Source organism: Strix aluco, chromosome 12 (genome assembly GCF_031877795.1).
Source record: "Strix aluco isolate bStrAlu1 chromosome 12, bStrAlu1.hap1, whole genome shotgun sequence".
NCBI classification, from domain to species: domain Eukaryota; kingdom Metazoa; phylum Chordata; class Aves; order Strigiformes; family Strigidae; genus Strix; species Strix aluco.
In genome coordinates, this window is record NC_133942.1 from 5,143,564 (window position 1) to 5,160,535 (window position 16,972).

Sequence of the window (16,972 nt, forward strand, 5' to 3'; positions counted from 1 at the left end):
TATCTCTTTTGAAAACCTTTATAATTCCATCCCAGCATAAAAGCCCAGACTGATGGCCCTTGTGATACAGAGAACCAGAGGATGGGCACAGGCAAGACCCTCTTATTAACATGCCTGACACCCTGGTCAGTGGGGACTTCAGATATGGGGGGGAATTTACCCCCATTGCTGCTGCTGCTACAGGGAGCCTGAGGTTTACCACGGCCAGGCCCCCAGACGATTTTGTCACACAGACAGCTGTCTAAGAACAGATCAGAGAAAAAACATCCATGAGACAGCAAATGACTTTCACTTGCTACAAACTGGATCTGAACTACTGACCAAGAAACAAATGGCTCTGTGCTCTAATCCCTCAAGCTATCTACTCCCCCTGTCATACCATCCTGTTGACAGAAGACACGTGAAGCACTGCCAGAAAGTGACTGTAAAAAAAATAAAAGGCTTTTTCCTTTTTATGGCAACCTCTGTAGCTGTGCAGCTATTCAAATATTTGCCTGGCTCCTTATAATTCATTATAACTCATTTTTTGGTGATACTGTCTTTGAAACTGTATTCCCATTGCCCAGGTGGGAAGCTTAATTTGCATTATAGCAGTAGAACTTTCTGCTAAAGACAAACTCCACCAAAAAACCTTTTTAGGTTTCTTTCTCCCAAAAGGTAACATGACACAGAGCAGGGGATGGATCACTGGCTGCCCACGGGCAAGCGAGGGAAAATGCAGTGTCTGTGCAGGAATGGAGAACATCTGTTTCCTTCTGTTGTCTGTCCTCCCTCTGCAAGGATGTTGTGCTTCACAAGTGAAAACAGTTCAATGTAAAAGGCTGTGGTAAAATCTTGAACAACCTTCTTCTAATATGTCAACAAGAGCTTTTTTGCCATCGATTTCAGTGCAGCCAGGATTTTCTCTGAAAGGAAAAGATGCTCGAGTTTTGGGTCACTTTGTGCAGTGAGAATGAAAATTACTGTAACTTGCATTATGGTTCTAATAAGCTCCTGTAATGACATTAAAGACAAATGCTTGATAATGCTGCCTTCAGAAATTAGGTAATGTAAATTTAGGAAGAAACCCAGCCCATTCTCCCCTTCCCTCCCACATTACCGGTGTTTGTTGAGTCTGATTTTACTCGAGGGTGGCCAGAGGTTTTAATGAGTTACTCTCATGGGTCTGCCTTGCTATTTAACACGACAGAATTGCAAATCATATCAATAAAAAATCTGCTAAACTATTTTGAACTGCTTATGGAATGGGACCCTGCTGTGCTACTCGAGAACAATCATTTTGCTCAGCTCCTCCCCTCTCAGGATCCAGTTATGGGTTTGGCCTAACATTACATCCCCCAGGCCACTCGCCACGTTATTTTAGTTTAATTTCAGGAAGGCTACAAATAGGTCAGAAGAAATTAAGGGAATTAGCTGTTCAAATCAAAATGAAAATCAGCTGGGAGCCATATTCTCATAGACTTTGGAAGCTCTCTCCTAGTCCTTCCACACAGGCCCTCTAGCCTTTGAATCAATTTTCTCAATATCTCTGAATCTTCTTAAAAGTGATGTCATCTTTCAGATTATGTAATCTGTGCCCAGTAATAGGCCTGAGAAGATGCATTCCCTCCATTCTAAAACTACTATGTAATATGGAAACTCAAGGGAAGAAAAGGACAGCATTCAGGAGAGTTTTCAAGTTTTCATTGGCATAATAGTTTGAAAATCACCAAATTGTCCTTTTCTTCAGGTTTCAGGTACAAAAACTGAAAACTATAATTTTTTTCTGACAAAAATATGAAAAAATCCTCTCACGATAATCTTATCATTGTGATACATATCAAAACCAGTTAGTTCCTTTCCTTCCCATCATAATCCCTCACATAGATTCTAAAATTGAAATATTTTGGTTATCTTAGCCTATGTGCAATTTGGAAACCAATTTATAGAAGTAGGATTTTACTGTTGTCCCAATAAACGTTCGTTGTTCATAAGTCAAAATAGTTTGATCTTAAATATAGGTTACTGAATCCTGGCACCAAACACAGGGGTAGATGCTGTGCATAAAATAGGGAAAGCTCAGCAAATTGCTCTTAGGAAAAAAAAGAAAAATCAATCATTTTCGCCTGTGAAAACCTAAAGAGGTTTTTTTTGTCTAACACTCACAGTCTGAACTGCATTGGTTCATCTTGATTGAGTATATGGGTTACATGGTATTATTCTGCTTTTATTCTTTCTGCTGGGTGACCTTGGGATAAGGTTTGTAGGATGTTAGTGTTCAGAGTCTGCTTTCTCTGAACAGTTTCTCTGAGACAAGAGTGTGAAGGCCCAACTCCCCGAGTCTGTGCGTGACAATGTGCCTCCATGTTCACGTGGTCAAGAACCACTGACCAACCCAGATGCCCTGAAGAGCTCTTGGAGTGGTTCAAAGGCCGAGGTGGCGAGAGCTTCCCTGGGTTTGAACAAGGCATGACTGGAGTACCCATGTTTGTTCTAACCCTGGCAGTACAGCTCCAGACACAGACCATGCCAGCCCTCCTGGATGGCTTATACACTTGGTAACTACCAGACACTGAAGTTTACAATATGATATTCAGGCAAGCTAGGCTCAAGCCAGTGCGACTATGTCTCCCTACATTGCAATCAAGCTTCCTACTGCAGGGTAGATAAGGCAGACACTTCAAAAAGACTCTATTTATATTCTGCTCTACTGGTAAATTCATTCGTTGGACCACTCATGCAAAATTGATAATGCAAATGAAACTGCTACATTTGGAATTAAGCTTATTTTTGTACTCCAGTGAACACCAGTGCATTTTACTGGTTTTCTTCCCTTTTTTTCTTTTCTTTTTTCTTTAGGTTGCTTGCCCAGCTGTATTCCCCAAAGCACTTGTTTCAGATCTGGGGGAGGATGTCAGAGTAGTCCGCTGCTGAGCCAGAATGGTGCAGGCACTTCAAACCACTGGCTCTTGAGCCCACAGACTCATGACTAGCATTGATCTGGAACGGCTGAGTGGCTGGCTGTTTTACAGCACTGCAGCCTTAGAGAAGGCTGCTCTCTCCTCACTGCAGGGTGAGTGATAAATTCATGCAGAGCATGGACAACTGCAGGGGAAGAAATGGAGAGGCTCACTGTGAACTCAGGAAGTGACCACTTATCCCTGTGCTCACTCAGAGTTACACTAATGCTCAGATGTCATGTTTGTCTAGGAGGCAGAGTAAGTAGATTAACACCTCTGTGTATACTGGATCCCCCTCTCCTCCTCATGCAGGACCCAGAGTCTCAGAACTGGTTATAAGCAAGGCAGCAGCAATTACACCATCAAAAGTCACTGCCAAGCTCAGTACGGGGGAGTGGGGATGCTCTATCCAGACACAACACAGCACGCTCCCCCTCTGACCAGTCCATCCACCTCTATTAACTGCCTCAGACTGCCCTACACGCATTCCTGTAGTTGGCACACATACTCTTCTCCAGCAGACCAGCGTGTCCTATCCACAACTCTTTTTTAACTTATCTGGTCATATGCAAAGACTCTAAGAGAAAGGATACTACCTAGCAGAGGAGACATAGAGTGGGATAATGTGGGAGAACAGCAACCCCCTCTCCCAACAGTCCTCCTCCTTTAACTCTGCACAGCAACTTGCCCCTTGCACACACCCAGAGTAAGCCTAGTCCAACACTGCTCCGTCCTACAGGAATTAACACTTCCAGATCACCACTGCTGATCTGTGCAGTGGGGAAAGATTAATGGGAACTTGCAGAGATGGATCATCTGTAGGCACTTCAGAGTAAGAGGAAGAAAGAACTCAGTGTGGTTCCAGGGAGCACAACCATTTACTCGCATGCAAAAATGAAGAAGCACTTCTCCTCCCTGTCTCCTTATTGATTTGTAGCATGCACTGCAGCGATGACAAGGGATCATCCCTTCTCTCTGCTTCCCTCCCCCATTTGAGAAGGTGGAAAACCTCCTAGTAGCATACTCTCTCTGGGAAACTGCTGCTTGGGTCGAGCCCTGTTTGAAAAAAAGACTATCATGTTTGCTCTGCTGGGCTCTGCAATGCATAACAGAGTCTGCATTGCAGTCTCAAACTGCAATCCAACACCATCTGTCCCTTCCACTTGCAGCACTGCATCACTCCAGGGAATCTGCTCTTCAGGGGGGATCCGGAGAGCGCCTGGCTGTGCTGGTCCCTGGTACCCACGACAGCCAGCAAAACGGAAAAATGCCCCACCAATTCGTATTGCGAGATTGAAACTAGAAATGGCTGCTCAGTCAAACTGCATGAGAAGCAAGACAGGGAAAGGGCGCCGATTTGCTTTCATTTCATTATTTTTTAAAACAACTTCAGTACAAGCAACAGCAAATATACTTAAATCCTCTTTAACCACCTTATGGAAAGGAAGTCAAGGAGCAGAGACAAGCAAGCACGGAGCTCTACACTGCTGTGGCTACACATAAATCTGTATGAGGGAGCTACTTTAACAACAGCCTAAGCCACCAACTCGCCTTTCCTGAGCGTTCTTGGATTAGAGGACAGAGAAGTAATGCAACCAAGGGACAAGACAACAGACCTGGAGATATTTCATTGCTCTGCTCAGTCTCTGACTTACTGAGTCACACCGGGAAGGACACTTTTGCTTTATTTATCTCCATCTCTCTGTGCTCTTTCTGTCTGACTGTGCAATGAAGCAAATTAACCTAGTAGTGAATTCTTCAGGGCTGTAGCCATCTCTCCATATACATCTGTACAGCACCTTGCACAATGTCATCCCAAACTGCAACAAGGCATTATGCTCTGCTGTCAGTGAAGCAGTCACAAATTATAACACCAAAAAGATGAAGCCTTAAATTTGTAAAGTATGCACCAGTGCTCTCCCTCCGAGTCTGATGCTGGAAAGAGGAAACGGTTCAGCTCTATCATGAATTAGCGTTCTGACAGCTTGGTGCAATCTAGCCATGACTTGCATGGCTGCTTTGCCTTCACATTCCCAGGAGCACACTCTGCATTAGATCATGCTCTGCATCAGGGTCTGCTCCAAAGCAGAGGAGAAATTATGGGGAGGAAGATGAAATTGCCTTGACCAGATTTCCTTGTCCTGAAAATATGCTCCTGACATGTGCTGCAGGGAGCTTTCTCTCTGCCTTGGAGAGCACGGAGACAGGAAAAAATAACTAATTTTCAAGCTACTTGTAAGGTTGTGGCTTCACTCACAAGTAGGCCTGAAGGCTTACCCTGCGTACTGGAACTCCCCTGGGAACAGCACAGGGTCCAGGGGTAGTGGGGCTCTCGATTTTCAACAGATCTTTATGTCTTTAAACAGACACTATTTGACGGAAGATTGCTCTTCTTTCCTCTTCCCCTTAACATAGTGGCAGAGAATTTAGAAAGCAAGAAGGTTATAAATACATCACCAAGCCATTTATTCAAGAGATAAGCATGTAAAAGAAGAAGATGCTTGGGTAAACAAATGCCACAGGTTCTGTAGATCAGCTGTCTCTAGACCTTTCCTTGGAGCTGTTTCTGGACCTTTTGGGGCTCTGAAGGAGCAAGACCCCGCTGTCTGGCTAACTGCTCCTGTCACAGGCAGCTCTGTAACTACACACTTCCTGCAGGGGGTCCACCTGGACTTACTCTCCTCCCAGCTCACACATCATCTCCACAGATTATATATATTATGATCGTGAAGCAGATACTACAGTCTCAAGTGACTAAGCAACAATATGCTGAAGGCCCTCTCAGGAACCTGCTAAAAGCAAAGCATTAGAATCAAGACACAATTCTTTAGCATTCACACTGGGATAAAGTAGAAGAATGGGCATCCAAAGAAAGCACTTTTGTGTAATACCAGCATAAGTGGAGAAAAGATTTAGGATGCAAGTGCATCACAGCCTCTGCTCACCTCCTCCCACTGATGAATATAGCGGATGAGCCGGGAGAGCCGCAGCAGCCGCAGGAGGCTGAGGATCTTAGTGAAGCGCACGATGCGCAGTGCCCGGGCTGTCTTGTACACCTCAGAATCAATGCGGGTTTCAACAATCAGGAAGATGTAGTCCACGGGGATGGAGGAGATAAAATCCACCACAAACCAGCTCTTCAGGTACTTCATCTTGATCCTCTGCGGGTCTAGGATGATCTCCGTGTTGTCCTCCACGACAATGCCTGTTCGGAAGTTGAGGACAAGGTCGATGAGGAAGAACGTGTCCGAAACCACATTGAAGACAATCCATGGGGTAGTGTTTTCATCCTTGAAGAAAGTGATGCCCACAGGGATGATGATCAGGTTCCCTACCATCAGGAGCAGCATGGTCAAATCCCAATAAAACCTGGACAGCAAGACAAAGACATGTGAGATCAGCTATAGAGTGGGAGATCAGGGAGCCCAGGTCAACAGAGCTAATGTGCTTTATACATCTCTACTGTCATTCATTCCCTATGCTCTGCTAGTCTGCCTCATGTAGTCAGAGTGCACAAGCTGCTAATTAACTACTTAAGATCATAGGAACACTTATCTTCTGGCTTAGAGGGTTCAGAAAGGAATTTCTGGACATGCCCACTTGAAAACTTCGATCAGGACTTCAGAGCCACCCAAGAAAAGACTGACATACTTGCAGTTACTACAGCGACTGTTACGTAAAGAGAGAGAGAGAACAAGTATTTGGAAGGCCTCAGAGTTTATATGACAATAAAGCTCTTTGGGGTTCAAGTCATCAGGCTTGCTCCTACCTCCTGCTCCTTCTTTAGAAGTAGCTAGCACTGATAGAATTGGGACCAGGATAGAACTGGAGACCATGCTGTGATCCACAGTGTTCAGTTTAGATTTCTTGCTAAGCTAAGCTTACGCTGAGCCTGGACTTCAGGAGTTTAGCCCACACTCTATAGATTCTTGTGTTATACAGAAATGATCAGTAAAGCTCAGAGTCATGTGCCTGGAAATATCTATTTAATTTCTAAATGAACATTTAACTACTGTTCCATGAAGCAGTCTCCAAGAAGCTTATCTTCACTTTAGTGGCAAGTCAATATTATCCAGTGGGCCTTACAACAACACTCATTTTTGTTTTTGAAGGCACACACTGTCTGAATGTAGTTTCTAACTTATTTGTTTGGCATTTTTTAAGATTTTCCCCAGGTATCAGTGTAAAAGATACACAATCACACAGTGTTGCCACAACTCACTCAGAGTGAGGACTAAGAACTTCTCTGGGTCTCATACTTTGCTGAGGAATCTCACAAAGGAGCCTCACTGTCCAACACTGTGGTGCTCCAGTTCCCTCCAGATGTTTCATGTGTAGAGATGCCAATGTATTGTGGTTTCACCTTGCCAAGATTTCATCAGCTCTACACTGTATACTACAGGGCACCTACTATAATATTGTGAGGTATCATAATTAACTTGTATTAAGATGCACTTGTCACAGCAAATGAGCAAAGTACACAGAGAAAAATGGTTATCGGGTTTGGTTGCTTAAACCTGAACATTCAGAAAGCTTCAGTGGCTCTTCCAGTCAGTCACACAAATTAGCATGGTGTTTATATTATCATTAATCTCTTGAGTACCAAATAAGCCTAATGTTCTAGACCATAAAAAAGGTGACAGCAAGTTAATGCAATGGAGAGAATTGAGCCTTCCTTTAAACCAGTCATCTCAATAGCAGTGAAGTCAACAGAGTGACTCTGGATTTACGATGATGTAACGGAAGAAACTGTTGAGTTTGCTGAAGAATGACACACACAAGCTGCTTCTCTAACTGTCTGACAGATTACAGTCAAAATCACTGAAATGTTTTAGGAGAAATAGATTTGCCTTAAAGAGCCTCAAAATCTATCTTTGGTAAGAGTTGTTCAGCTTAAGCCTGGGCCTTGGACCAGACTGAGCTGCTGCAGAACAGTTATCACTACAGTGAGGCAACTACACCGATTCGTTAAACTCTCAGCAGGAAAACAAAAAGGGCAGAATATGCCTTAAAAGCCTTCTTTGTATAGATTCTTTCTCCCTGTTAAGAATGTAACACTTTAATGCACCTAAAAGCATGTTTAAGATTCCAGCTATTACACACGTACAGATAGGGTCACAAACCAGCAGCACACTAGCAATGCTCAGAAACATTCAGCAGAGGTGTACTGATGGGAACTGACTTCAGTATGAGCAAAGTTATCCACTAATGAGGTTTCTAAAAATGTCATCAACTCTCTCTTTCTTGCTCTCAAGGTGCCATGCCCCTGCAGGCAAGGTAGCATGCAATCCTTCACTTAGCATAAAGCTACAGTTGGTGCTGGTAGACAGTCAGCAATGAGATCTGTCCATAGCTTCTAAGAGCAAGGCCGTGTCACACAGTAATATGCATTAATACCGTATAAATCCATGTTGCGGTCTTCCTTATTAAGGGCCTGAGATGATGCTGCAGCTTTCCTAGTCAATTAATCTAGATAATCACACAATAGCAGGAAGTCTGGAAGCAGTGTGTATATTATTACCAAAAATAAATAACCTCCCAGCCATCTTTAATTTGCCTTAGGGGATACAGAAGGAGATATGCACAAAGAAAATTATTTTCCCCAAGTTTCAAATTAATGGCATGAGACAGACATGGCCAGACATGCAGAGATGTAAAGGTAAGTGGCTTTCTCCAGAGATCTTTGGATTCTTGTGCCTCTTATTTTTATGCTGGCTGGTGATTTCAATACTTAGTAGCAACTGGGAACAATGACAACAGTGGCTAGGATGGCTCACAGTTAAGTCAGATGTTTTCTACACACACAACCCCAGTAAAATGCTTTCTGCCTGACTATAGCACTTCCTGCTACCCCAGTCTCTTATAGTCAAGCATGGTCACACCGCGCTCAGCTGTCCTGCATCCTGATTTACAACATTTCTTGCTATTCCAGTTCTAAGATCTTCAAACTCACTTCACACATGCTCTTCAGTCCCAGTCTCCTATTACTGCTGAACTGCCCACAGAGAATCATGGTTTGCAATGTGGGCAAGCAAAGATGAAGTGCTAAAATTCATTGCTATGTGTTTCTTAAGCCACAGTTCTCCTCAAGGGTGTACTAGTGCCTCAAGATTATTGTCACGGGCTCCCCTCAGTTCTGACCTTTAAAGCCATCACTTACAAAACTTTTGTATCCAATACACCCCTGCTAATAAAAGGGTATCCAAGGTGTCAGGGAGGAAATAACCTTCGGACTCTACGATGGAGGCAGAAAAAGCTGAAAACCACCAAGAATTTGGTCTGTACACCAATTCCAGCACAGGAAATTCAACTGCCTTTACAAAGTAAACTGCCTAGAAGTAAAAATTTAACTATTAAGATTCCACAGCTCCTGCACATTTTAATTTTACCCATATGAAGTATGATCTGCTCAGGATGGCATCACTAGATTTAGACTGGAAAGACTCTCAGGGACTGCAACACCTCAGAGGTCTAATATCATCCGTGTGTCATTTTGTATTTACACTGAGGGACATCTTTTCATTCCCTGTAAATTATTGGCCAGAATGACTAACGGTGCATGTGATGTATGTAAGGGCAAGCACCAGCTATTAATAACCCATGTTTTCCGTACTTCTGTTGTTCCTTTCACCCAGGGATTCCACAGAGCTGAGAGTGATGAAATTGGCTCCGCTGTACCCACGAGAGGCAGACAGTTATTATCCCTGTCTTGCAGATAGAGAAGCCTCATGGCAAAATTAAGAGAATGGGATTCATCCACAGAAGTCTGAGGCTAAATAAGGGTTAGGATCTGAATTTGATTCTTGAGTCTAACCAGATCTGGAACTATTCATATGACTTGAAAAAGAGTTTAACAGAGATGCATCTCATGGACATCTTCCTCTGATACCCTGTTTTCTTCTTACTTCTCTTCCTGTTTTCAAAAGCCTACATAAAAAATTAATATGAATGTATTGTTTTATTATAGTTGACTCAGAGCAACTGAACAGTTCACAGCACAGGGAACTGCCAGCACTATATAAACCAGATGTGTTGTTCAAACATACTAGTTTTTTATACTACATCCTATTCTATGCATGATTCTTAGATCTGAAAATCACATTTTAACACCACTATCTCTGATCTTTTCATTCCTAATATATTATTTAGTTGTAACAGAATGCATCTGAGAATTAGTGTGGCAAAGACACTTCAAGAATACACACTTTTTAAGCATAGTTGGTGTCACTCAGTTGATTTGACAGTATGTACGCTTTGTAGGTATTAGTTTGTGGTTTTTGACCAGAAAGTTAGATCATCTTTCTGTTCTGTCTAGTGCATAATGTAACAGCAGGCTAAGAATATTGCTTTCGGATGTCATTTTTTTAATTAAATAAACCTTGATTTTTCAAAACTATTCCATGATGCAGTATAACCAATTATAGTGCATGAGCTCAGGAAGGACTGTGACCAATTGGAGAGACAACAGTGAACTGCAGAGGTTAGACCCGTCAGCATCACTGTGTCAGTATGGCAAGCCAAAACCTGCCCCTGAGTGGGGCACATCTGTGGCCTTAACTTCTGTTCTTGCTCTGTAGTGTTTGCACTGTCAAGAGAAAACAGACTTGAGCAACCTCATCTCTAAATTAAAAAAGCTTTTTGGATGTTTTCAGCTTCTGCTGAAAGGCAGCCAACTCTGGGTTGAACTGAGGCGCTGCCTGAAAGTGCACAGAGAGGAAGCAAATATAAAAATGCATCTAACTGAAAATGCCAGGGAGCCAGGATATTCTCACCAGTGACAGAATTTAGCTCAGACACCGTGGCCAACCTTCCTAACCTTACAAGAACAGATCTTTAATGAACATATCTTGCTAAAACCAAAACCAAAGACAAACCCAATTGCTTTCCCAAGCCCAGGCAGGAGCACCGGCTGGGTGCTGACTCAAGAAACAGAGTGCCACCTACTGAGTCACAAATGACATCCCCAGCCTCTGCTTTCCATGGGGAGGAACTGCTACATTATTCCTTCACAAAGCTGATGAAACTCTGCCCTTTTCTCCGGAGCGCAGCTCCCTTCCCCCGCTCTGGATTGCATGTTGAATTACACACTGCTGTGCTCACCAGCAACTATCCTGACAGGAAGGAGGTCGCGCTTTAATTCCCAGGACTGCTAGTCAGGCTAGAAATAGAAATCATCTTTTGTAAAGAGCATTAGCGGATGTCAGTGTGGCTGGAGCAGCAACAGTAGGAGGAAAGTTTAGTCCAGAAAGCAGCCATTCACATGGGTATCTGAACACTGAGGAGAGCGAAAGAGAAAAAGCAGGACGACATCCTTCCCCGTCTTTGGAAGCATTACTTCTCCCAGAGATGAGTAGGCGTATTTCTATTGGAGAGTTACAAACTTTGCATTATTCACAGAGATAATAGGAGGAACATGGTGATTCATTGCTCCTAAACACACTAAAGGACACTTAACCGCTACCGAGTCCAAGAATTCAATTGCTAGAAGAATTCATTTATTTATAGGGAGTTATTCAAATACCTGTGCACTTGAAAACCTCTTTGAAATGAATACCCACCAAAAAAAGAGTCAAATTACTTACAAAAATATTCTGCGTGCTATATAATGGGAAGTGATTAGGGGGACCTAGCTAAAGAATAAGATAAACAGTTTTAATTCCTTCTGACCAATCTATGCAAATAATATGTATCCTCTGCCATCCTGAATAAAACCCCTGAGAGCACTGATAATTAGCCATGCATTACGACAGCATGAGGAAAAGAGCTCTGCTGTGTCCCAGCCTCCTCTAGAATTCCCTGGGTGCCTGCTTCGGCAGCGCTGGCTGTTTCTCATTCAGCCGTGGTTGTCCCTGTCTGTTACAGAACATGGGCTGCACCAAATTCAACTTCACTGCCTGTTGTTACTGTGCAAAGACATAGAAAATAAGACAGTGGAGACACACCCAGGGCTGATACAGCGGTTAAAGGCTGCACTTGGATTACTTGCACCTATGGGTCTGGAAGATGTTGCAACCACCTCCTCGTGAGGACAGTAGGGAGGCAGGACTGGGAGCCCTGTACAGCTGGTAGTCTGAAATATTCATTTTTCTTTGCCATAGTCATCACGATGCCTCAGCTGGGCGTCAGAGTGTAAGCGCTCTCAGTGAGTTACTAAGATGGGATACAGTTCTGCATGTGATTAACTTTCCTATCAGGAGCAAAAGGACTATTAGCTAGTGATGAATTTTAAGTGCTTGCATAAGCAGGTGTATGATTAGGGATATCTCACAGTACAGCGTCTGCTGCAAACAAGGTGTATGCCTTGGAGCACTTTGCGTCTAGATTTCTTAAAACACATGTGTTGTCTTTGACAAAATTTTCACTGAATTCAGCTGTCAGTTTTACTTGAGGCAAGATATTTTCCAAGGTCTGTATTTAGCCTTTGACTTAGATTATCCCCAATCTACATAATTGCTCACCTAATCCCCTCTGAATGGTGCAGAATTCCATACTGTGCTTCGAGTTTAACACATATGCTTATATTATTACCTTAAAATATAATTACTGGATTTTGGTGAGTGGAAAATTAAGAAAGCTATTGCTTATGCAATACTTTAAAATGGCATTTGCAGTCCAAGCAAGGTAGCATGTTAGCTTTTTTATGGCTTCCTTATCATCAATTTTTAAATCTAATACTACATTATTAAACAATAATCAACATTTTTCAAAGTAATGTCCATACATTAATTAAATCTCAACACACATAATTAAGAAAGTATTATCGTCCTATATTACAACTAGATAGGCTATGAGATACTAAACATTTAAGTAACTTATTTAAAGGTAGAACTACTATCCAGAAAATATGGTTGTCTAGTTTCAGAAGAGGTTTCCAGTCATGTTATATCCTGTAATTTGACCAGTAGCAGCAAAGGGGAATTTTCCTTTCTTTTCCATTGTAAAAATATAAATATAAACATTACTTAGTGTTATTTTTATTCCAGCTATAATACTTGACAATTTCCAAACAACACATTTGAGGCATTGATGCATTTAACCAATTATAACATAGTACATTATGAATTATGCCCTTTCTTTAACTTACAAAACATAATGCATTATATCAATATGGGTTAGCTTAGATTATTAGTTCTTTGATAATACCTACAATATACCCACTATACTGTCAGGCTTCTTAAGGAGATAAAGATTTGCGTGACATCCAGGGGGACCACCCAGAGGGACCTGGCCAAGCTCGAGAAGTGGACCTGTGTGAACCTCATGAGGTTCAACAAGGCCAAGTACAGGGTCCTGCACATGGGCTGGGGCAAGCCCGGTATCAACACAGGCTGAGGGGTGAAGGGTCTGAGAGCAGCCCTGCCAAGAAGGACTTGGAGGTACTGGTGGATGAAAAGCTGGACATGGGCCAGCAATGTGCACTCACAGCCCAGAAAGCCAACCATACCCTGGGCTGCATCAAGAGCAGTGTGGCCAGCAAGTCGAGGGGGGAGTTCCCCCCCTCTCCTCCGCTCTTGTGAGATCCCCCTGCAGTGATGTGTCCAGCTCTGGGGTCCTCAGCACAGGAGAGACATGGACCTGTTGGAGAGAGACCAGAGGAGGCCACAAGTATTATCAGAGGGCTGGAACACCTCTCCTATGAAGAAAGGCTGAGAGAGTTGGGAGTTGTTCAACCTAGAGAAGAGAAGGCTCCAGGGAGACCTTATAGCGGCCTTCCAGTACTTAAAGGGGGCTTATAAGAAAGATGGGGACAAACTTTTAGCAGGGCCTGTTGCCACAGGACAAGGGGTAATGGTTTTAAACTAAAAGAGTGTAGATTTAGACTAGATACAAGGAAGAAATTTTTTACAATGAGGGTGGTGAAACACTGGCACAGGTTGCCCAGAGAGGTGGTGGATGCCCCATCCCTGGAAACATTCAAAGCCAGGCTGGTCAGAGCTGAGCAACCAGATCTAGTTGTAGATGTCCCTGCTCATTGCAGGGGGGTTGGACTAGACGACCTTTAAAGGTCCTTTCCAACCTAAACCATTCTATGATTCTATGTGATGGAGATTTTTACAGAATTCAAAAGAATTGAGGACTAGTAAAGCAGACTTTATGTTGAGGGTAGTCTGAACTACAAAACAGCTCAATGCTCTGAATAGACACTGAGTTTGGTTGCTGTTGACACAGCCCCTGCTGCCAGCGTGGTCAGAGTGGACCACAGACAGCACCGCAGTGGGCAGCCCCCTCAGAGGAGCCCCGGCTTCTACTGCCACGACTATAAAAGCCTTGGACCTTGCACCTCCCACCAGCTCTGGTTAAAAACTGCAAAATGCAACATGAGCTCATTACAAGGGAAGTTGCCTTTTTCATCAAGTATTAGCTAAGGAGAAATGGCAAAGCTTTTGCCTCGTGTGGGCTCTAGTCTCTGCAGGGAGGAAGAACATGCCACTTGCTGGGACCTCCAGGGAAATCTCTCCTCCAGGGCTCTTTGGGATAGCTGGGACACTCAGCATTGCCTACAGGAGCTGCTAGAGGAGCCACCAAGAAACTGGTGGTGATTGTCCTGCACAAAAACTAAATTATCAAGACAGAGACATTTCTATGGCCTCAACCTAGTTAGTTTAAAACAGGCTTTGTGAATCAGCCAAGGCAGATAGCCCTGACATTCTGCAACTTTGTTGGAACTTCACTGTTTCCTGTTTTGCTGCCTCAGAAAACCTAAGCACTTCGTATTATCTTCACACTGAAGTGTGCCAGTCATGAACCAAAACCACATTAAAAATATTGTTCAAGCATGTAAAAAAATAAATGGAACCTTATCCCAAAGAGCTGATGACACCCCTTCTCATAAGTGTATTTAACTTTCACTCAGACAGGGAAGCTGCTGCTGATAGAATTTAAGTGACTTGGCTAGGACAACAGCACTCTAACTACTAGATAGTGCTATCTTTCACTCAAGTTCCTTCAAATGCCATACGGTGTATGTGAACTACACAGCAAGTGGTATCACTAAGCTCAGTTTCATGGAGACTGAGCAAACCTGTCACTTCAGTACAGGCTGAGGCATGTCAGGACAGAGAAGTTCATGGAGGCTACAGTGCTGCTGCCTGGTTTGCATGTGTCCTGGGATAATGAAAACTCTAGACATCTAATCTGTAAAGTCAATGTCTACCACCTAACCCTGCAGTGTGCTTAATAGAAATTGTATAAGCATTTTCAAGAGTTTTATGTGCAATCTGCCATTCAATAAATGCAAATGTATTGGAACACTTCAATCTATGTCCACAGACATACTGTATCACACAGAAACAATATGCTCCTGCACTTCAATTCCAATAATGCTGAAACATAAACATGTCACAAGAATAAGAAAAGTCATGGTGAATTCTGCACGAAGTAGTCAATTGACCACTCTCAACTCCTGGTGCTTTCCTGCCTGCTGATACCAACCTAACAAATTAAACCATATCTTAAATCTATACTTAGAACCCAATCTTCCCAGAAAAGTAAAAATAAACAAGATTTCATTTCCCCCTTTGGGGAACACACAGACAGAAACAGATAGCCACAAGAGACTGCATTTGTTCCAGCTCTAAATTTGAAGTATGGAGGCCAATAGAGCACACATCCCATTTCCGACTAAAACCAGCATTAGTAATATTTTCTCACTTGCCTGGGTAGAGCTAGTACTAGCTCATGGAGAATTCCCCTGTAACAAGCTGAAAAAGCAGTGAAATTTTTGTGGGTACTACCTGTAGGAAAGCTTATTCCCTCTTTTTCTGAAGGCCCAAAGGAAGAACATTTACACACTGAACCTAGACAATTTATTGTTGTTCTCATAGCACCACTGAGGTGATCAAAGATATAAATTGTTCTGCAGTGGAAATTCATTGCAGCAGTGGCTGGAGACACCATTGGAAGATAATATGGTGCAGATTTAGTGGGAGATTTATAAGCACAAGTTTCCTCTAGAAGGAAACCAGGTCATGCAACCACAGGCAAACCAAGCTCTAACCTGTCTGGAGGGACTCCTCTCCCTACAGGTGGGACATTAGACCATTTCAGGCTCCCTGTCAAGGGAAGGTATAGATAGATCGCACACCAGCGGCTGGTGGTCTGGGATTACCTGCTACAGAGCCACATCAGTGTATAAGATGTGTTCCACTCTGTGGTTGTCTCATCAAACTTTATCAGAAGCAACCTGCAACACCACAACCTCCCAGAGTCAAAGAATTAAGTACAATTTTCTCTTTGTAGCATTTACCAAAACTACACTCATGGCAGAAAGCCTGGGCCAGCGAGATTAACCCTCTCTTCATATCCCACCCTACTGCACTCATAAACATTTCTTGATTCCCCTCTCTGCTGCCCCACCCCCCCACGCTGAATCCCAAAGCTTTTCAACGCGTTAGATGTGTATTGATTTCATAGAGCTCCCAGAATACATTATGTATGAGCTGACATGCTAAGAGCCTGGCAATTCTGCATTGATTGATCTTCTGAAATCTCTCACTTGTATGAATATGGAAACGTTCCTCTTTGTTTGCTGTCCATTGATCCAGAGGTTGACCCTCCTCTGTGTGCATTTATCTGTGATGATTTAATAATGAAAAAGACCAATATACTGAGGAAAGGAAGGAAGCCCCTTTAGGGGGACCTATTGCCATGGAAACATGCTATATGTTGTTGTTGTAGAGACGGATAGATCAATAAAGGCTGCAGCTTCCAAGTCATCATGAATATGTTGTGGAATGTGAAGGACTAAAGCCTTAAGACATGCTTAAGTTGTGACATGATGAAGTTCAGGCCCTGGCCCATATCCAACATCTAGCATGAGACAAATTCAAATGTTCGGGCAGTCTGTTAGAAAGGTAGATCAGCACTAGGGAGTTCTGAATTGTCTCAAAAAGCAGCAATATTGGGCCAAGGGTTTGATTTGTACCCAAGTATATGAAGGAAAGCAACTGTATCTTATTTCAGAGTGACCAAACTCCAAATTCTCGGAGACATCCAGGTAGAGGTTTCAAAGACTACTTCTCTGAATCTGATCT

General features: G+C 43.0%; 1 protein-coding gene across 3 annotated transcripts in view; it reads right to left on the reverse strand.

Annotated features, from left to right (window-relative positions):
- Positions 1 to 16,972, reverse strand: part of HCN4 (hyperpolarization activated cyclic nucleotide gated potassium channel 4) — a 106,508-nt gene that overhangs the window by 70,170 nt on the left and 19,366 nt on the right. For all 3 annotated transcript variants that reach the window (XM_074838023.1, XM_074838022.1, XM_074838021.1), the window contains exon 2: positions 5,885 to 6,308. In XM_074838023.1, the coding sequence (XP_074694124.1) occupies positions 5,885 to 6,308 (424 nt within the window). The remainder of the gene's footprint in view (positions 1 to 5,884; positions 6,309 to 16,972) is intronic.